The sequence below is a fragment of the Lolium rigidum genome, chromosome 3, assembly GCF_022539505.1.
Source record: "Lolium rigidum isolate FL_2022 chromosome 3, APGP_CSIRO_Lrig_0.1, whole genome shotgun sequence".
In the NCBI taxonomy this organism is placed as follows: Eukaryota; Viridiplantae; Streptophyta; class Magnoliopsida; order Poales; family Poaceae; genus Lolium; species Lolium rigidum.
The window spans coordinates 314,115,052-314,137,304 of NC_061510.1; the positions used below are offsets into that span (position 1 = coordinate 314,115,052).

The 22,253-nt window shown below is 42.9% G+C and overlaps 1 protein-coding gene and 1 pseudogene across 1 annotated transcript; both read right to left on the reverse strand.

The window, feature by feature from the left end:
* Positions 1-227: 227 nt before the first annotated feature.
* On the reverse strand, positions 228-6,201 carry LOC124703737 (ankyrin-3-like). Its single transcript, XM_047235965.1, has 11 exons — positions 6,119-6,201; positions 5,845-6,018; positions 5,309-5,434; positions 3,955-4,094; positions 3,573-3,659; positions 3,305-3,433; positions 2,455-2,607; positions 1,864-1,965; positions 1,068-1,247; positions 908-987; positions 228-519 (listed from the first exon to the last, which is right to left on the reverse strand). The coding sequence occupies exons 1-11, from the start codon at positions 6,195-6,197 to the stop codon at positions 486-488; spliced, it is 1,284 nt and encodes a 427-aa protein (XP_047091921.1). The 5' UTR covers positions 6,198-6,201; the 3' UTR covers positions 228-485.
* An 8,964-nt stretch (positions 6,202-15,165) lies between these two features.
* On the reverse strand, positions 15,166-21,226 carry LOC124703738 (annotated as a pseudogene).
* Between the last annotated feature and the right edge of the window lie 1,027 nt (positions 21,227-22,253).

Here is a 22,253-nt window from a genome sequence, read left to right on the forward strand (position 1 = left end):
TCGATAACCTCAACTATTTTCTTTTCTTGCCAATTTGACAAGCAACTACTTGTACAAAATCGCGTCGAACAATCCCATCCAAATGCAGCATTCCGATATGAAAGTATCCAGAATCAAGTTCAGCAACACACATACCCACCAGCAAAACCATCTCAACTGAGCTCCAATTTACGGGCAAACCAGCAAAAATCAATACTAGCTTAACAAGCTTAATGTTTTGTTGACGGTAAAGTTTGTTGACACTTAATTTAAACTGGGTAAACTGGAACTAGATACGGAGTACTACAGTTAAGAGGGTTCACACAGGCATATTTACACATGATGAGTGCCACGAAATGTTCGAGACGCACAAGACGTTTGCATATATATTCTTGCCGAGAGTTTTAAGACTAGGCAACAGGGCAGCTGCGGAATTATCCTGGTGCCAGCAACAAAACAAGGCCTAAAATTTCTCCAGGTACGACTGACGTTAGTTAATTTTGAGGTCAACAAGCATTCTTCGCTGCCTCGCGGGCTTCCCTGTGACCAGAAACAATTCGAACATAAGCATTGTCAGAATTTTGTGCATAACTCCTGTTCCAGAAGATTAATCATAACTAAGGAATACACTATGCTGGTCAAGATTAGGTGCTCTTTCCATGAATAAACTGCTAGAACTGAAGAGATCAAAGATAAGTTCTAGCTAAAAATACCAACAGGCCCTAAATAACTTAATCCAAGTGATATTCATTTGGAGAGGGGGCCATCTTCTATGTACACAATTGCCTATCAAGAGAGGAAATAATCATCTGCCTTCTACAAGGAATTTGGTACATGTATGATATAATTTGCCCTTTCACTGAACTTATGAGTTATGATGTAGGAAGTGCATGCGATGCTTCACATCATGAAAACATGGACCAGTTACCTTAAAGCATTTGCAATTTCAGCACTCTTAGGGTCAAGCTTCAAGCCATCTGCAAAAGCCTCACATGCTTTCTCATAGTCCTATAAGTAGATACAACCAGAAGATCAATTCTATGGTCGTCACCATGGATGCTTGAAAAAAGTAACTATGTTCTTTTTACCTTCTGTAACATAAAAGCTGCCCCTTGTCGATAACAGGCTTTTGGCCAATGAGGTCGTGCCATTCTGCACATAGTAGCATAGGAGAGAGCACCACTTCCGTTCCCGCCACGCAACGAGCAAAGACTCAGATTTGCCAATATGGTTACACGATCATCTGGACTAGGGTCAAATGCCATTACCTACAGTACACCAATCAGATACAGGTTTTAGCAATACCTAAAACAGCATTCCAAGATAATAAATAGATCAATGAGGATAACACTCAAATAGTGTTATGCCGATTGATATAGAGCTTGAGCACATGAAACGAGCAACTGTGTTGGACAAGCTGGTACATTTCAAAGTAGAAACTAGTATTGCATTGCTTCAGCCCTCTGAACACAAACTGCTCAACTATGTCATTGTTGCTAAGATACAATAGCTGTCATTTAACGGATGAACATTACACTCTTTTCAAATCTCCTAAATAATGGAACTACCATCTCCATTCAAGATGTAAGGCATTGACCATTAATCTATAAATTTATGCTGTAGTAGAATATAAAATAATACATACTACAAGAGCATGTCTCATGATAGGTCTAATTAAGATACTAAGTGATGTTGTAGTGCTGGTACTTGGTTTTATATAACGATTGACTAAAATGCCTTACACTCTGTAGTGTAGGAAGCATCTAAGGAAGCAAGTTTTACCAGAAAGATGTAGCATTAGCTTTCAACAAAACTACAGTGTGGACTGAGGTCAATTGTTTAGAAATATACAAAACATCTGTCATTCAGGCAATAATGACTTACACAACTATAGAACTGTGACGCTATAAAATATTGCTCTCTCTGAAAGGCCTCCTTAGCTTTCTGTTTCAGTCCAGTTCTTCTCTTTTCACACTTCCGTTTATCCTGAGCACAGAATTTTTGTGGTTAGAACAAATATGTAGAACTAGACTTTCATGTAATCTGTACCAATTTGCAAGTTTCAGCCTGAATAGCCTAATTGTCACTTAGTTACTTAATAAGATCAAATTGCGTTATGTTGCAGTTTTGAAGGTTTATAGTAGATTCATTATAAAAACTATTGGCAGGAGCGAAAAACTACAAAAATTTGCGCACGTCTAAGATAACTTCTTGAGCCTAGCACATTATTACATGAGTAGTTGCTCATGCAGTCATACCCAAAGATTGGAATTTTGCCAGTAATGATGCAAGGGGTGAGAAGTAAAATTTGCATTGCATACTTTGTTTGTACATTTGACTTTGTGACAATACTAAGTTAAAACTATTTCTTCTCTGGATGACAGGCAGAACTGCTGGATAATAGCAATTATGATAATAATCCATGGAGATAAATACTATGTGTAACTGCAAGTGAGGATAGAAGGAAACACATGCCCTCGGTTTCAAACCAAAGGATTCCACATGAGAAATGATTCCATCGATACTCCATTCGGGCAGTGTTGGAATTGGAGAAGTTAGAGGGAATAACATTTCAACCATGTCCCTTCTGCCTTCAGAAGCAGCAAATTCAATAGGTGTTCTACCAAACTGCAAGAATAACATAAAAGGTTGGTTATACAATTAATCATCACCCAGCAAAAATACTATGTAGAAGTAGCATTTTGAGTTTCTTTTACTTCTACAAGACTATCAAGAAGCTGTACATTTTTCTCAATACATAGTTTAGTAGATAACAAACATTTACATGACATGTTCTGCAAGTTACAACGCAAGAGATTTTAAACCTACAATGTTTAAACATCATATGTACTGAGAGTGAGGGTAGAAGACAGTATACACTGAACAGGTTAGTATAATATGTGTCCGATGTTTTCTGCGGAACATGTAAGTTTTGATAAAGAATTGTGTGTTTACTCCTCATTCAAGCCTACTCCTCGCAGCCTGAGTATACTTTTCTCAAACACACGCCTAGAAGGAACCACCAAGAAGACGGCAAAAGTACAAAGGATGTAGCAAAGCTACAAAAACAGAACTCAAGAAGAAATGGAAAACTGAACTGTACAAGGCCAGCACCCCTAGCCTAACCTACAAGGACTCAGGTGGGCTAGCATGAGTACACTTGGTCAGAAAAAGTATGGGCAAGCAGATTATTCTAATTTGTCAAGAGTCTACAGCCTAACTTTACCCTATAGGGAAACAATGCTTAGGTACCTATAACAGAGTTGATGCATGAAATAGATCATGACAAAGGATAACATCAAAAGAGGATACCAATAAAACTCACTTCATCTGGAATATTGGGATTAGCACCAGCATCTAGTAAGCATTGCACGGTACCAGGTAAGCCATATTGCACAGCCAAAATCAAGTTAGTAATACCACTGAAGTCAACGAAATTCACATCAGCACCTGCCTGTGTAAATGAACAATTGTTTGATCATTTGAGCTAATGCTTCACATGTCAGCCATAAAAATGTGTTTATATAGAAATGCTAATGAAGCTGGCACAGAGTTCACTTTAAGAAAGTTCCACACGAAGAGAGAGTACTGACCTGAATGAGTAGCTTCACACATTCTAGCGACTTAGTACACATGGCCCAACTCAATGGGGTATAATTAAGACTGCAAACCTTATTAGGCTGTGGAAAGTGGAAGAAATAGAAAGAAATGTGTTTATATAGAGATTATACATAACACACTCTTCCCATTAAAAAACATAACACAGACTTCTAGGAAAGCAAGCAAGTTCCACTATTGGAAAAATAATTACTGTCTGTGTAACATTTGTGTTGTTTCGCACAATGTATACTCTTTGATTTAAACTCAAATAGAATATACAGAAGGAGCACAAGTGCAACTGAACACAAGATTTTCAATTTCAGAGTTTTTCTTTTGCACACAGCCAAGGAGAGAATCAAGAAACTGATGTCTTACATCGGCATGGTGCTCCAACAAAAATTTCATCATGCAATCTTGCTTATGAAGAGCAGCTGCATGCAACGGTGTCCCTTGTACAGAATGTAAATCCACATTGATTCCTCTTGAAAGCAGCAGTTCTACTATTTCAAAATTTCCTGGAAAAAAATTATAAAAAATTGGCAACATGTAGCAGTAGCTGTCTTTGTCAAAAGATCTGCATTGAATGAACTCCAGACAAGGCTTCAGTTTATCAAACATTAACTGATCAGTATCCTTCAGTTACCAATGATCCCATCCAGGATGATGTTTACAAATGTGATCGGATTGGGACTCATTATACTTTCACTACTTCTGTATCTAAGCCTAGCAGTAGAAAAAACATCAAGTTTTTGCTTATACAAGTTTACAATCAATACCTTGAATAAGAAACAATAGGAAATTGAACATGTAGTTTCCAAACTCAAAAGGTGTTCTCCAGAAAACATGGCATTCTTTCTTCTTTCATCATGCAAAGGAATCAATCACATAGAAACATATGGCAAGATATGCTAAAACAGAAGCATCAAGCGCATCGCTTTTAAACAGAGGTGTCATGGTAGTCAACCGTCATGATCTCAAGAGCGAAAATTGCATCCCTGGGCGATGATTGTGTGTTTCATCCTTAGTTTATTCCTTAGGCAAGTCTCTTCAAACAGAGAGAGGCTGGCAATCAAATCTCAACAAAAGGAAGACTGATCTTATCGAAAGCATTTGGGTTCCTATTTCTTCAATCAATGAGAAACTACCAAGTTCCTCCTATATAATCAACTTCCTCTGTTCACTAATATAGGATGTTTTGACACTAAATTAGCTTGCCGAAACGTCTTAAATTAGTGAACGGATGGAGTAGTTTTTTATTAAGAAATGGGAGCAACTTCTCAGTTTAAGACATGTGTGCAGTAATGGTAATTTAGTACTTTTGGCTTTCCATTCACATATCCACCTCATAACCAAGCCTTCCCCTTTGGGTTTAAAACATGGGGATATAAACCGTTCATATCCCTATCAAATCCATGTCATTTTCTTTAATAATTTCCACCATGAAACATAGGATCCATTTTTATTTCTCATTCCCGCTATCGAAACATAGGATCAGACTTAACACAAGCAAGCATTCTGATTCCAAGTTTTCATATCCCTACAGCTATAAGAGCCCTAAACAGAAAGCGACAACACTTATTTTTCGGAGTCTAATGCTGCATTGCTGCTTATATCCATAGATGTGGGTTTCAACTTTCAAATGAAAAAAGATCGAAAGGACTATAATTAAATTCCCTAAAATATGTGATGTATCGACTTCAAATATATTTCTTGAGAAATAGAGAGAGACCTTTTGCTGCAGCGCCATGGAGAGGTAACCATATTTTGCCAGCTAATGGATCAGCACCATGATCAATAAGATATCTGGCAGCAGCAGCTCCTCCATAAAAGGCAGAATAGAACAGTGGTGTCTCACCTGCAACAACACGAGAAAAAGGAAACAGCAGGAGCTCAACAATCTCACACCATTCCTGCCCTTTACCCAAAAAAAATCCATTCACAGACAGGGGCACAAGGCCTTTCCATCTGATAAAACAACCAAACGTGGTAACAGTTCCCTAATGAAGTATGAAATGCCTTTCCATCTGACATATGTTTACTATTGACAATTAAAGAGGTGCCAAGAGATGTAACACCAACACATAGAAGAGACACTTCAGATACATTCCAGAGATACCGATTTACCCATATAACATGTCTGAAGGAAAACCAAATATAATTGTAAATGCAGACAAGATGTAACACCAACACAGATAACGAAGTAAAAGTTGAAGAGCTGCAAAATCGACGTGAGGGGAACAACGGGAGTAGGGACGAGGACGAAACCTTCGAAGTTGGGTTGATTGACATCGAGGCGGAGGTCCTCGACGATGTACCTGCAGACATCCACCCTCCCCGCCGCGGCCGCCAGGTGCAGCGCGCGGTTCCCTTCGCCATCCGTCACCGTCGCAAGTACAGCGGCCTCGGCCTGGCCCCCCGATTCGAGCCCCCGCGCCATCTCTTCGCAGTACGCACGCAATGCGGAAAAAAAAATTGGGAGCCAAGTCAAGTACTGACCACGCTGTGAAACCCTAGGAGCACAAGGAAGCGTCGGGGTTACTCTTGAGTAGGCGGAGGTTGCCTTCGGAGGCGGCGAAGAGTAGCAACTTCTCCCGCTGCTGCTTCCCCATCGCCGCCATCTCCATGGCGATCGAGCAGCCTGAGCGAGAGCGGATTGTGGAATGGAGGAAGACGAGGAGACCGTGGCAGCCCAATTACGGCCCGGAAGCTCTTTCGGGCTGGGCCTGGGATTTCTATATTCAGCCCGAAAATAACCCAGCCTGGCTAGAACACTTTAAACCCGTACAGATCTGCTTTTTTTTCAGAAGGGATCTCCCCTATTTCTGAGAAACAACCGTATGTTAGCAATAAGCCATCACCAGCAACCGGCGTGTCCGAAGCTGGGAACCGGTGTGTGAGTTCATGAGTGTGCGTGTGTATATTCCGGTTTGTGGCCGGGTCAGAGACTCGGAGTAGTAGAGAGCTGCAGGGTAGACGTTGTGGATCAGTCGTACGCGTAGTGGCGCGTCGAGCGCGCGGCCCGGCGAGCTGATCGTGTAGCGCGTCGTGGGCACAGGAGTTGAGCGTGGCATTCGTGTGTGCGTACTCCATGTATAAAGCCCCTGCTATGTACTGCTTGTTTGAGCCAGTTGGATAGAGAAAAGACTAGGGCGTTGGTGCGCCCACGTCGGCGTTTGTGCGCCGGCCAGGAAAATTTCTGAGTTGTCCACTTCTTCTTCTACCTCCGTCTGTGCGAAAAAGAGAGAGGGCATCGGCGTTTGTCGCCGGAGGGCTGGTTCGGCGTGTGTCACCGAGGCCAGCCCCAACACCATACACCCCTCGTTCCCCAAATCACACTCAGTCACAATCATGCCTGTGGAATGATGTTAGTTCACAGCGACACCGGCGAAGAGGGAGCGTGCCATTTTTGTAATTTATTGATGTACACCATTGCTCGAGCATGTTTTGGAACTTGTTCTTTTGCTTTGTCAGAGAATGGTGTGTGGCTCGAGTTAGCGCTCTGCTCAAGCAGCATGCGGATGCTTTCAGAGGAATTATTGCGAGCGTCAACGATTTGTTGGATTCGGCCGGACATGGATCCAACGGCTGAACCCTTATGATTGTGATAAAATGCGTTCAGAGGCAACAAGCGCGAAGCCCGCCCACACGGCGGCCGTAAGCGGCCACAGGAGCATATATCATCGGCAGCAGCAAGCGCCCGAGGGCTGCGTAGTCAGCTTCAGCTTCTGGATGCTGCTGCACTACCCGCGGTACAAGAAGGTGGACTACGAAGCGATGCTGGAGTGGCGCGTCGACTGATTGCTCCACGAGTACGGTCTCCCGGTCGCCGGCGACGTCGACGACAAGAGGAGGTTCGCCATGGGCGTCTCTTCCTCAGCCACGACCAGTAGTGATGGGGCTTCCTACACCCTAGTTGCCACTCGGATCAGAGGCTTAAGCAGAGCAACATCACATGCCCTGCCATGGTAGTTCATGTAAAAATCCCGATGCTTCCAAGTCCTACAAGATATTTGTGACTTTCAAAGGCATTGAAAAATCAGATTCAGCTAGGTGGAAAATTTCTGTACATGGGCCTAGCATTGACTGAGATATACTCCTTGCTCGGCCTCGTTTTCTTGGGATGGTTTCTTTGTGAATTATGATTATGTTACATCTCTCATCTCCCGCTTAAATAGAAACACACTATTAAATTCACGTTTGGTTCCATTAGAGAACAACCATGTGATGAATGTTTTTATGCAGTTCAATACCACCATAATACCACCATAAGAAGCACATGGGCACTCCAACACTTTTGGGAGGTTCTACAACTCGTGCTGGCATATCATAAAGCACGACATAATGGATGCCTTTGAGACTCTGTGGAGGGGCGATGCCCGTGGTCTACACTCGGCTAACCAGGCGTTGATTTCCCTTCTTCCCGAACACGCTAACGTAGTGGTGGTTCGAGATTTCCGGCCTATTAGCCTCATTTGCAGCGTGCCAAGTTGGTTGCCAAGGTGCTTTCCACCCGCCCATCAAAGTGCCTTCATCAGAGGGCCATGTTTGCATGATAACTTCCAACTAGTGTGATGCACAACTCGGGGGTTGTGTGCCCTCAAGTCGCCATCGATCTTGTTCAAGCTCGACATCACCAATATGTTTGACACGGTGGACTAGGCCTTCCTGCTGGAGGTCTTGACCATGGTTGGCTTTGGTCCTAGATAGCTCGCCATGATTTGTGGCCTCCTCAGCACGGCGTCGAAGAGGGTGGTAGTAAATGGAGTTGTCAGTTGCCTGATCTCGAACAGGCATGGGCTTAGATAGGGGATCCTCTATCTCCCTTGCTCTTCGATACGGTGATGGATGTGCTCACCTCATGATTGAGAGAGCTTCGGGTGGACGGACTATTGGCTCAGCTGGCGCGATGCGGGCTTAACACGCAGCACTTCCATGTATGAGGATGGCGTGGTCACCTTCCTCAAGCCAGAGAAGTTGGACATTCATACTTTGTGCTGCCATTGTGGAGGACTTCAGGGAGGCATCCAGGTTGCGCACCACCTTGGCTAAGTGCTCCATTCACCCCATCGGGTGCTTGATGTTCATATTGAGCTGGCTCATATAGAGTTCGGTGACATGCAATTGCATTCTATAAAAATTTGACGACCTCAATTCTATGATTGAAACACCCTGGTGTTTTAATGGTTGAAATCCTCCAAAACTCTTCGCAAAAATATATGATCGAATCTTTCTAAAGTATGCCTGAATGATGAATCTCATATTTTCCTATGAAAACCTTAGACCTCGTGGTCTCGATGCCGGTGGCGTAATGCGTCGTTACCGTCTTGGGGGAGTCATTGTGGCGCCCCAACTCGACTCGGTTTCAATGTCGCCGCTAGTGTTGGTTTTCCGTTTTCTTTTTTTTGTTTATTCTTTGATATGCTTTGTAAGAGGTTCTTCTCTCCACCTTGTATTGGTTTGACCATTGCGGCTTTATTTGTAAAGTGGGGGCAAAGCCTATTTTGAGGAGGTGGTAAAGACACGCCTCCCGGGTCGCTCGCTGGGGCAGCTACAGAGGCCCTCCAAAACCCTAGAAAGCCGAGCCACACACACTACTAGGAAAAGGCCTATAGACGCAAACATTATTGCCAGTGCACCAAAAAGGTGCCCGCCGGTGCTAAATACTACCGGCGCACCATGATTCGGGTGCGCCGGTGATGACCGAATACCGTCGGCGCATAAAAAATTTAGTGTCGGGGATAAGGGTGAACCTGGTTCCAGGCCAAGTTGAAAATCGGAGCCACCTTACTGCCGGCACACCACCCATGTTGGTGCGCCGGTGGTAATTTTCTTACCACCGACGCACCTACATGGTGGTGCGCCGACAGTAAGGGGAGATGCAATTTTCCCTCCCCACACCCCCCTGGATCGCCTTTTCAGTTTTCGAAAACAACAAAGAAAATGATCGAAAATTCAAAAAATAAATCCTTTCAAGTGCGCATGTATTATGGCATCTAGTTTTACCGAAAATTTTAAAAAAATGAATTTCAATATATTATGCAAAATGGCATCATCTTTCGGTAAAATGGGATTCCTAGTTGCATACGACTTCCGATGGAAAAAAAATTATATTAAAATGTATCTACGCGAAATTTCCTATCCGATTTAAACTACCTCCTCCTCCTCCTCTAGTGACATCCACCTTCTACTCCACCTCGGGCCTCCTCCTCCACCTCCACCTCCGTCCTCCTCCTCCTCCACCACTTCCAGCTTCGGCCTACTCCTCCTCCTCCTCCTCCACGTCCACCTCCGGCCTACTCCACCTCCACCTCCAGCCTACTCCTCCTCCTCCTCCTCCTCCTACACCAGCGCAGCAACGGCAACAACAACAAGGCGGCCCACAGCCTAGCAAAACGAACCCGAGCTAGATCTAGATCTAGATCAGCCTTTTTTAAATTTGAAAAAACATACCGCTGGCGCACCAGGCTTGGTGCGCCGGGGATAACTCGTGTTACTGCTGGTGCACCAGCTGGTGCGCCGGCGGTAACTCATTACCACCGACGTGTTTCCACCGGCAGGCTTTGGTGCACCGACAGTAGCTTTTTCTAGTAGTGACACACAGTGCTTCCCCCGCCGCCGTGCCCATGTCGGCGGTGGCGGTAGCTCACGTCCTTCAAAGGCGGAGGGCGGTGGAAGCCTCTTCCCGGTGGCGCGTATACGAGCCTGTACATGGCGGCGATGGCTGAGCAGGCGTGGCAACAGCGATGGGTGTTGCTGCTACACCGGCGGCGCAACGGGGGTGACATAGGTATGACTACAGGACATGTCGAGTAAGTACCACTGGTCCACAGAAAAGCAGGAAGCCCATGGACTCGAAGCTTTGGAGGCCTAGAAGATTGGAGATCCTCGGATTAGGAAGCTAGAGTTATTGTAGGACACTTGTATCAATATAGGGAAAGGCCCAACGCGGCCCAACAATTTGTAATTTGTACGACACGGAAAAGGCTCGGCTTCACCTCCTATATAAAGGGGAAGTTGAGGGTGAAAGAGGGGACCGAATCATTGTAACCCTAGCCACTGTAATATTGAGTTGAGCACCTTTGTTCTGCTGAAATATTCGAGATCTACTCTACTTCTTACGAAACCCTAAGTCTACAATATGTAGGCATTGACGAGTTAATCCCTCGTCAGGGGGTGAGGAGGCGGAGCTTAGGGCGCCGCGCTTGGCAGCGATTGGCACCCGCGGGCTAGACCTAGGCCGAGGCGGGCCCGATCTGGGCTGAGATGGCCCTCCCCTCCCCTCGCCCTGTCTTGCTACCTGGTACTGGTGTGGCGATGCACCAAGCTCCTCAAGTGTTGCTTCAAGGTTCTGGTGCTGCCATCCATGGCCGGTCATGGCTGGAGTGTTGCTTCGGTGGCGGCAGCGATCCTGCTCTGCCTGGTCTTGACCATCTTGGTCTCAGATCTGGCGAGCTAGGGTGCTCCTGCGGTGGTGGGAAACGTCCTCCTTTGCCGGTGATTTAGTTTCTTCCTTCGGTAATACCCCATGCCTTCGGTAGAACCTACTACTCATCTCCGGTTCGTCGGGGGAAGGTCTCTGGCCGGGTGAAAACCCTGCTCAGTGCTTTCGGTGCTGAACGCGGTGACGCCTGTGGGTGCCATTATTTTCTTTGGGGCGTGTTTTCATGGGTCTGACCGTTCCTCCCCTCGATGCGAGGGGAAACCCTAGGTCTGCTTTGTTGGACCGAGCGGTTGCGGCGCTGCAACACCATTTCCCTTTTTGGAGGCGTTGTCTAGGCCGCGAAGGGTGTCCTCATTGTTGCATTCAGAGTTGGTGACCTCGGTGTGCTGACTACTACTCAAGGTGTGAGGAGTCTCCGGGCGCAATGTATGTCAGCGTCAACAATGTTCGCTCATCTCCTTCCCAAGTTCGGCCAAACCTGCCATTCGCTCACTTTGCTCGCCAATTCTTCTAGGCGATTGAGTAGTTGTACGTGGGCAACTTTGGTATTTGGTTGTGCTTTGGTAGTGTTTGGCGTTGGCTGTGACGTGGTTTGGAGGCTTAGTTCCCCATCTCTTCGCCATTCTTGGCTAGAGGTTGGGTAAGGTGAGTTTATCGTTCTTGTTGTACGAATGTATTGTAAGTTGAAAGACAAGTGTGTGCTGTTGTAGCCATTCTGTAACATTATTGATAGCTTAATACAAAGATGCGCACATCCGTTACGGGTTCTCGAAAAAAAGAAGGTGGACTACGAGGCCATGGCTCGATGCAAGAGTGGTGTGCCTATTGCTTGCTCCATGAGTACGGTCTCCCTGTTGCTAGCGACGTTGACGACAAGAGGCGGTTCGCCATGCAAGTATCTTCCTCTGGCATGGCCAGTACTGATGGAGCTTCGTACACCTTAGTTGCCACTCGGATAAGAGGCCTAAGCAGAGACTGATCAGAAATAGCAGCAGCAACATCATGCCCTGCCTTGTTAGTTCATGTAGAAATCCCGATGCTTCCAAGTCCTGACATATTTGTGACTTCCAAAGGCATTGAAAAATCGGATTCAGCTAGGTGCAATTTTTTTTTACATAAACCTAGCAATGACTGAGATCTACTCCTTGCTCGGACTCGTGTACTTGGGATGGTTTGTTTGTGAATTATGATCAGGTTGCATCTCTCTTCTCCCGCTTAAATAGGAACACACAATTAAATTCACGTTTGGTTCCATTAGGTGAAACAACCATGCGATGAATGTTTTTATGAAGTTCGATACCACCATAAGAAGCACATGGACACTCCTACACTTTTGTGAGCACCCCACCCCTCGATATAGTACCTCAATAATAAACACTTTGGTCAAACCACTTTATGCTCGTAGTGCACTTTATTTTGATGACCACATTTTGGGAAAGCCTTTGCAGCCGTCATCTCAGGTTGCACCGACACGATGTGGAAAAATAAGCTTAAGCAACCATGATGTTCCAAATATACAATGACACATTGGCCAACAAATAATCCAACCATCATTTAGTAAAGTGAACACGAAGGTGATGTTTAAAGAGTTGTAAAAACTCGAAAGTGTATGTCAGCACCACATTGTGGCAAGTTCGTTCTGGTATCCTCAGAAGTTGGGCCAATATGCACACAAATGCCACTTAAATGTGCCCATTTAACAATTTGGCAATATAGATAGAGCCCACATGGTGGTAAGTTCGTTCTGGTATTCTCAGAAGCTATTATCTTCTGGTGGTAGGTTGGTTCTTATCAATTCAGTGTTAACTAGCTTACCGATGTTTATGTTGTCGTTCCTGCAAATATCTGTTGGGGTAAGGAAATGTTTGGATTTCTATAGATCTAGGTTTTTTTGGCAGTCCGACGAAAACAAAAGAAAATACCGGCTTACAAAATGGAACATTGTTTGTAGACCCAAAGATCAAGGGAGTTTAGATATTGAGGTTCTCGAAATCAAAAACAGATGTTTATTGAGTAAATGGCTTTTAAAATTTCTTAATGAGGGCGGGGTGTGGCAGGAATTGCTGCATAATAAATACCTAAGACAGAAAACATTATCGGCTACTGATTTCCCTTTCTGGAAAGGTTTAATGGAGGTCAAACATGAGTTTTTTTCTCGGAGTTTTTTAAAAGTGGGTAATGGTTTGAGTGTCCGGGAAGATACCTGGTTAGGTAATACATCTTTGGCTCAACAATATTCGTCTCTTTATAATATTGTTCACCATAAGAATGTCACAGTTGCACAGGTGTTAGCCCAATCTGCCCTGAATATTACATTCCGTAGAGTGCTGAATGGTAATAAATGAACTTTATGGTTGCAATTATGTCGGAGACTCATGATGGTACAATTGAATGAAGAGGATGATCGTTTTGTCTGGAATTTGACAACGAATGGTTTGTTTACAATAAAGTCGATGTATGAAGATCTTATGTGTGACCATACCCCCTTTCTGAGAAAGTATCTATGGAAGGTTAAAATCCCGTTAAAGATTAAGATTTTCATGTGGTTCTTAAGTAATAAGGTGTTGTTAACTAAGGATAATCTAGCTAAACGTCATTGGAATGGGTGTACAAAATGTGTTTTCTGTGGGGAACAGGAGACCATTCAACATCTTTTTATTGAATGCCCTTTAGCTAAGCTTTTATGGCGTACGGTTAATTTTACTTATAATCTTCCATCTCCCACCAATATTACTAATATGTTTGGTAATTGATTAAATGGAGTAGATAGACAATCTAAGGTTTTTATCCGGATTGGGGTTTCTGCTTTATGTTGGTCTATTTGGAGGATCAGGAATGATAATAAAAAAACTATCTTTTCATTTCTTACAAGTTATCCATATGGTCTCTCATTGGGTCCAGCTCTGGGTCCTAATCTCTCCGGAGGGACAACGGGATGCCATGGCTTCTGGATGCACACGGCTCCTGATGGTCGCTCAGGATATCTTGTGCCAGACTGGTTGGCGACATACTAGAAGGTTATGTTGATGTGTAGTCATAGTATGTGTTTCTTTTGATGGTTGATTTTTGTATCAATCCTCGATGATGCGTGAGTTGTAAACGATACTTTTTTGAACCTTATTCTAATAAAAGACCGTGTGCATCGTCATGATGCAGAAGCCGGGAAATACCTCCATTTCGAAAAAAAATAGAGCCCACATGAGTGTTGAAAGCCCTTGGGCACATTTTACTCTATTGGATATCAAATTTGACAACCTCAATTTTACTCTTTGGAATCATAATAGAGAATGAACTAGTGAACAAATCAAGTTGGAACACAGTTTCATCCCATGCAAGTAACCTTATACGGTCATCCATCAATCACTGTCCCAAAATCCTCGAAACATCTGTTCGTGCACGGTGCAGCTAACATTGCGTGCAAGATATTCAACTGGTTAATCCATTAATGTTGCTTCCTAATCATGCAGTTGTAAATGTTGTCTCGGGTAGCCACATCGTCGATCAATCAACCAATCATGCCTGTGGGATGATGTAGGTTCGTCAGCTCGGAGCCCGCTCTTGTCGGAATTTATTGGTGCAGTCCATTGCTCGAGCCAATTCTGAAACGTGTACGTTGTTCCGTCAAAAAAGGGGGATGGCTGGTTTCAGTGGCATTATTGAAAGGGTGAATGATTTGTTTGGGGTCCTATTGCACCAAGAAAGCTCTAGAGTTCTTTTTCTTAGAAGAGAAGCTTATTATTTTGACTGATCTGTTTCGCCTTATTTTCATTTTCAAATGGAATATTTTTCCTCCTTGGAAGGATACACAATTTTATTTCTCTGGAATATGTAGAGCCTGCTACTCGTCTGGGAATATTTGTATAATCTCATCACTTTGCCCATATTTCCCTGCTAATACCGTAAGAAAGAGGGTGCTGCTTTTCAATTCATTAAGCTGAAACCCCAGGCCCGTCGGTTTTCTTCTCGATCTCCCCTCACTTCATCCTGGCACCGCCACGGACAACTTCTCCTCCTCGACAAGAAACCTCAATTTAAGCTGATTGTGCGCATCATCCCCAAAACTCAGTACTAGATCCCATCCAAATGCGGCATTCCAATGTGAAAATATCCAGAATCAAGTTCAGCAGCACACATGCCCACAAGCAAAAACATCTCAACTGAGCTCCAATTTACGGGCAAACCAGCGAAAATCAATACTAGCTTCACAAGCTTAATGTTTTGTTGACGGTAAAGTTTGTTGACACTTAATTTGAACTGGGTAAACTGGAACTAGATACTACAGTTAAGAGGGTTCATACAGGCATATTTACACATGATGAGTGCCACGAAATGTTCGAGACGCACAAGACGTTTGCATATATATTCTTGCCGAGAGTTTTAAGACTAGGCAAAAGGGCAGCTGCGGAATTATCCTGGTGCCAGCAACAAAACAAGGCCTAAAATTTCTCCAGGTAAGACTGACGTTAGTTAATTTTGAGGTCAACAAGCATTCTTCGCTGCCTCGCGGGCTTCCCTGTGACCAAAACATTTCGAACATAAGCATTGTCAGAATTTTGTGCAAAACTCCTGTTCCAGAAGATTAATCATCACTAAGGAATACACTATGCTGGTCAAGATTAGGTGCACTTTCCATGAATAAACTGCTAGAGCTGAAGAGATCAAAGACAAATTCTAGCTAAAAATACCAACAGGCCCTAAATAACTTAATCCATGTGATATTCATTTGGAGAGGGGACCATCTTCTATGTACACAATTGCCTATCAAGAGAGGAAATAATCATCTGCCTTCTAGAAGGAATTTGATACATGTATGATATCATATATCCTTTCACTGAACCTATGACGCAGGGAAGTGCCTGCGCCGCTTCACATCATGAAAACATGGACCAGTTACCTTAAAGCATTTGCAATTTCAGCACTCTTAGGGTCAAGCTTCAAGCCATCTTCAAAAGCCTCACATGCTTTCTGATAGTCCTATAAGTAGATACAAGCAGAAGATCAATTCTATGGTCGTCACCATGGATGCTTGAAAAAAAGTAACTATGTTCCTTTTACCTTCTGTAACATAAAAGCTGCCCCTTGTCGATAACAGGCTTTTGGCCAATGAGGTCGTTTCATTCTGCACATAGTAGCATAGGAGAGAGCACCTCTTCCGTTCCCGCCACGCAACGAGCAAAGACTCAGATTTGCCAATATGGTTACACGATCATCTGGACTAGGGTCAAATGCCATTACCTACAGTACACCAATCACATACAGGTTTTAGCAATACCTAAAACAGCATTCCAAGACAATAAATAGATCAATGAGGATAACGCTCAAATAGTGTTATGCTGATTGATATAGAGCTTGAGCACATGAAACGAGCAACTGTGTTGGACAAGCTGGTACATTTCAAAGTAGAAACTAGTATTGCATTACTTCAGCCCTCTGAACACAAACTGCTCAACAACGCCATTGTTGCTAAGATAGAATAGATGTCATTTAACGGATCAATATTACATTCTTTTCAAATCTCCTATTAAATAATGCAACTACTATCTCCATTCAAGATGTAAGGCATTGACCACTAATTTCTATAAATGTATGCTGTAGTTGAGTATAAAATAATACATACTACGAGAGCATGTCTCATGATAGATCTAATTAAGATACTAATTGATGTTGTAATGCTGGTACTTGGTTTTTTATAACGATTGACTAAAATGCCTTACACTCTGTAGTGGAGGAAGCATCTAAGGACGCAAGTTTTACCAGAAAGATGTAGCATTTGCTTTCAACAAAACTACAGTGTTGACTGAGGTCAATTGTTTAGAAATATACAAAACATCTGTCATTCAGGCAATAATGACTTACACAACTATAGAACTGCGACGCTATAAAATATTGCTCTCTCTGAAAGGCCTCCTTAGCTTTCTGTTTCAGTCCAGTTCTTCTCTTTTCACACTTCCGTTTATCCTGAGCACAGAATATTTGTGGTTAGAACAAATATGTAGAACTAGACTTTCATGGAATCTGTACCAATTTGCAAGTTTCAGCCTGAATAGACTAATTGTCACTTAGTTACTTAATACGATCAAACTGTGTTATGTTGCAGTTTTGAAGGTTTATCGTTGATTCATTATAAAAACTATTGGCCAGAGCGAAAAACTACAAAACTTTGCGCAATAGCGTCTAAGGTAACTTCTTGAGCCTAGCACATTATTACATGAGTAGTTGCTCATGCAGTCATACCCAAATATTGGAATTTTGCCAGTAGTGATGCAAGGGATCAAAAGTAAAATTTGCATTGCTACTTTGTTTGTACACTTGACTTTGTGACAATACTAAGTTAAAACTATTTCTTATCTGAATGACAGGCAGAACTGCTGGAGAATAGCAATTATGATAATAATGCATGGAGATAAATACTATGTGTAACTGCAAGTGAGGATAGAAGGAAACACATGCCCTTGGTTTCAAACCAAAGGATTCCACATGAGAAATGATTCCATCGATACTCCATTTGGGCAGTGTTGGAATTGGAGAAGTTAAAGGGAATAACATTTCAACCATGTCCCTTCTGCCTTCAGAAGCAGCAAATTCAATAGGTGTTCTACCAAACTGCAAAAATAACAGAAAAGGTTGGTTTTACAATTAATCATCACCCAAACAAATACTATGTAGAAGTAGCATTTTGAGTTTCTTTTACTTCTACAAGACTATGAAGAAGCTGTACATTTTTCTCAATACATAGTTTAGTAGATAACAAACATTTACATGACATGTTCTGCAAGTTACAACGCAAGAGATTTTAAACCTACAATGTTTAAACATCATAAGTACTGAGAGTGAGGGTAGAAAACAATATACACTGAACAGATTAGTATAATATGTGTCTGATGTTTTCTGCGGAGCATGTAAGTTTTGATAAAGAATTGTGTGTTTACTCCTCATTCAAGCCTACTCCTCGCAGCATGAGTACACTTTTCTCAAACACACGCCTAGAAGGAACCATCGAGAAGACGGCAAAAGTACAAAGGATGTAGCAAGCTACAAAAACAGAACTCAAGAAGAAATGGAAAACTGAACTGTACAAGGCCAGCACCCACTAACCTATCCTACAAGGACTTAGGGGTGCTAGCATGTGTACACTTGGTCAGAGAAAGTGTGGGCAAGCATATTATTCTAATTTGTCAAGAGTCTACAGCCTAACTTGACCCTATAGGGAAACAATGCTTAGATACCTATAACAGAGTTTATGCATGAAATCGATCATGACAAAGGATAACATCAAAAGAGGATACCAATAAAACTCACTTCATCTGGAATATTGGGGTTAGCACCAGCATCTAGTAAGCATTGCACGGTACCAGGTAAGCCATATTGCACGGCCAAAATCAAGTTAGTAATACCACTGAAGTCAATGAAATTCACATCAGCACCTGCCTGTGTAAATGAACAATTATTTGATCATTTGAGCTAATGCTTCACATGTAAGCCATAAAAATGTGTTTATATAGAAATGCTAATGAAGCTGGCACAGAGTTCACTGTAAGAAAGTTCCACACGAAGAGAGAGTACTGACCTGAATGAGTAGCTTCACACATTCTAGCGACTTAGTACGCATGGCCCAACTCAATGGGGTATAATTAAGACTGCAAACCTTATTAGGCTGTGGAAAGTGGAAGAAATAGAAAGAAATGTGTTTATATAGAAATTATACATAACACACTCTTCCCACAAAAAAAACATAACACAGACTTCTAGGAAAGTGAGCAAGCTCCACTATAGGAAAAATAATTACTGTCCGTGTAAAATTTGTGTTGTTTCGACAATGTATACTCTTTGATTTAAACTCAAATAGAATATAGAGAAGGAGCACAAGTGCAAATGAACGCAAGATTTTCAATTTGAGTTTTTCTTTTGCACACAGCCAAGGAGAGAATCAAGAAACTGATGTCTTACATCGGCATGGTGCTCCAACAAAAATTTCATCATGCAATCTTGCTTATGAAGAGCAGCTGCACGCAACGGTGTCCCTTGTACAGAATGTAAATCCACATTGATTCCTCTTGAAAGCAGCAGTTCTACTATTTCAAAATTTCCTGGAAAAAAAAATTATAAAAAATTGGCAACATGTAGCAGTAGCTGTCTTTGTCAATAGATCTGCATTGAATGAACTCCAGATAAGGCTTCAGTTTATCAAACATTAACTGATCAGTATCCTTCAGTTACCAATGTTCCCATCCAGGATGATGTTTACAAATGTGATCGGATTGGGACTAATTATACTTTCACTACTTCTGTATCTAAGCCTCAGCAGTAGAAAAATTATCAAGTTTTAGTTTATACAAGTTTACAATCAATACCTTGAATAAGAAACAATAGGAAATCGAACATGTAGTTTCCAAACTCAAAAGGTGTTCTCAAGAAAACATGGCACTCTTTCTTCTTTCATCATGCAAAGGAATCAATCACATAGAAACATATGGCAAGATATGCTAAAACAGAAGCATGAAGCGCATCGCTTTTACGAACAGAGGTGTCATGGTAGTCAACCGTCATGATCTCAAGAGCGAAAATTGCAGCCCTGGGCCATGATTCTGTGTTTCATCCTTAGTTTATTCCTTAGGCAAGTCTCTTCAAACAAAGAGAGGCTGGCAATCAAATATCAACGAAAGGAAGGCTGATCTTATCGAAAGCATTTGGGTGCCAATTTCTTCAATCAATGAGAAATTAACAAGTTCCTCCTATATCGTAATTTAGTACTTTTGGCTTTCCATTCCCATATCCACCTCATAACCAAGCCTTCCCCTTTGGGTTTAAAACATGGGGATATGAACCGTTCACATCCCTATCAAATCCATGCCATTTTTCTTTAATCATTTCCACCATGAAACATAGGATCCATTTTTATTTCTCATTCCTGCTATCGAAACATAGGATCAGACTTAAAAAAAGCAAGCATTCTGATTTCAAGTTTTCATATCCCTACAGCTATAAGAGCCCTAAACGGAAAGCGACAACAATTATTTTTCGGAGTCTAATGCTGCATTGCTGCTTATATCCATAGATGTGGGTTTCAAATGAAAAAAGATCGAAGTGACTGTAAATTCCCTAAAACATGTGATGTATCGACTCCAACTATATTTATTGAGAAAGAGAGAGACCTTTTGCTGCAGCGCCATGGAGAGGTGACCATATTTTGCCAGCTAATGGATCAGCACCATGATCAATAAGATATCTGGCAGCAGCAGCTCCTCCATAAAAGGCAGAATAGAACAGTGGTGTCTCACCTGCAACAACACGAGAAAAAGAAACAGCAGGAGAGCTCAACAAACTCACACCATTAATTCCTGCCCTCTACTGAAAAATTTCATTCATAGACAAGGACACAAGGCATCTGGGTCAGCTGTAGAAAAAAACAACTAATGTGGTAACAGTTCCCTAATGAAGTATCAAATGCCTTTCCATCTGACATGTTTACTGTTTACAATTAAAGAGTTCCAAGATTCCACGATTACTGATAGAGGAGACGACACTTGAGATACATTCCACAGATATCGATTTGCCCATATAACATGTCTGAAGAAAAACCAAACCGATACCTGTGATGTGGTGCATGAACTTTCTGGACATGGCTGTATTGCATATATTTGATTTAACTGTAAATGCACGCAGCATGTAATACCAAAATTGAAGCCTAAAATACAAATTTCACATGGTAGTGCGTGCTGACTAGTCAGTACTCGGTAGCCACCAACACAGATAATAACTAAAGTAAAAGTTTTTTTTTTTGCGGGGGAACTAAAGTAAAAGTTGAAGTGGTGCAAAATTGACGCGAGTGGAACAATAACGGAACAAGGGACGAGGACGAAACCTTTGAAGTTGGGTTGATTGACGTCGAGGCGGAGGTCCTCGACGATGTACCTGCAGACCTCCACCCTCCCCGCCGCGGCCGCCAGGTGCAGCGCGCGGTTCCCTTCGCCATCCGTCACCGCCGCAATTACAGCGGCCTCGGCCTGCCCCCCCCGAGTCGAGCCCCCGCGCCATCTCTTCGCAGTACGCACGCAATGCGGAGCCAAGTCAAAAGTACTGACCACGCTGCTATGCTATGAAACCCTAGGAGGAGGATAAGGAAGCGGCGGGGTTACTCTTGAGGAGGCGGAGGTTGCCTTCGGAGGCGGCGTAGAGTAGGACCTTCTCCCGCTCCTGCTTCCCCATCGCCGCCATCTCCATGGCCAGCGAGCAGCCTGAGCGAGAGCGGCGGTGTCAAAGTGCAGTGTGGAATGGAGGAAGACGAGGAGACCGTGGCGGCCACATTTGACAGCCTTCAATTTACGGCCCGGAAGCTCTTTCGGGCTGGGCCTCAGCTCTTTCGGGCTGGGCTGGGCCTCAGATATTCAGCCCGAAAATAGCCCGGCCTGGCTAGAACACTTTAAACCCGTACAGATCTGCTTTTTTTTTTCCCAGAAGGGATCTCCCCTATTCCCTTTTTTTTCGTGGAGCGTTGTGCCATCCAAACCAATCTCCATCTCTCTCATTGTTGTCAAGTCCATAAGTTGACAGAGAAAAATGTATAGCAAAATAAAAGACACACGCTTTGATTAAAAATATCAGAAATTTTAGAACTTTGTCAATAAAGCCTTAAGCTTCTGCACCGTTATAACAAAGTACAAACATTGACAATATCAAACATTTTGACGGAAACGAGTTCATATGTAGAGTCAACGAATGGAATCAATGGATCAACGCATTGCCAAAGAAATCAATGGATCAACTTCTAGGAAAAACAAAGACCACCCTTATTTAGAGAGCAAGAACTTGCGTCGACTAGAGCTCCAAGTGCACAATGTGACACGTGCTCGTACCATTCAAATTAACGAATCCAACTAGTAGCAAGTGTACCATAATCAATTGGGTTTTAGTGGGATCAAATAAACAACATGCGCACCACGCCCTTGGTGACACTGAGTCGCTGACATACGGAATAAAACGTTGTGTGAAATCGGTATCAAACAATGTGTGCGCCACAACCTCGGTTGGAGAGCAAAAGAAATGAAAGAGGAATGATACGTAATTCAATGTCAAGCAAAGGGCAAAGGTCGTTCGATATCCGAACTTTTCAGAAACATGCCCTGAGTTAGGGGTTTCGCCCAGGACCGGGCCGACATTATTTGGGGCATGTGAGAAACTCTAACACAGGCCCTATCACATAAGAATTTTTTATCGCGTAGCTGTTTGATGTGGT

Bases quoted from the DNA above. Each gene is read 5' to 3' on its own strand.
- LOC124703737 (XM_047235965.1), bottom strand. From the start codon at position 6,197: ATGGCGGCGATGGGGAAGCAGCAGCGGGAGAAGTTGCTACTCTTCGCC. The intron at 1,248-1,863 runs GTAAGTCATTAT...GGTGTACTGTAG, and splicing joins CGTCACAGTTCTATAGTTGT to GTAATGGCATTTGACCCTAG. The intron at 520-907 runs GTAACTGGTCCA...TTCTGGTCACAG, and splicing joins GAAATTGCAAATGCTTTAAG to GGAAGCCCGCGAGGCAGCGA.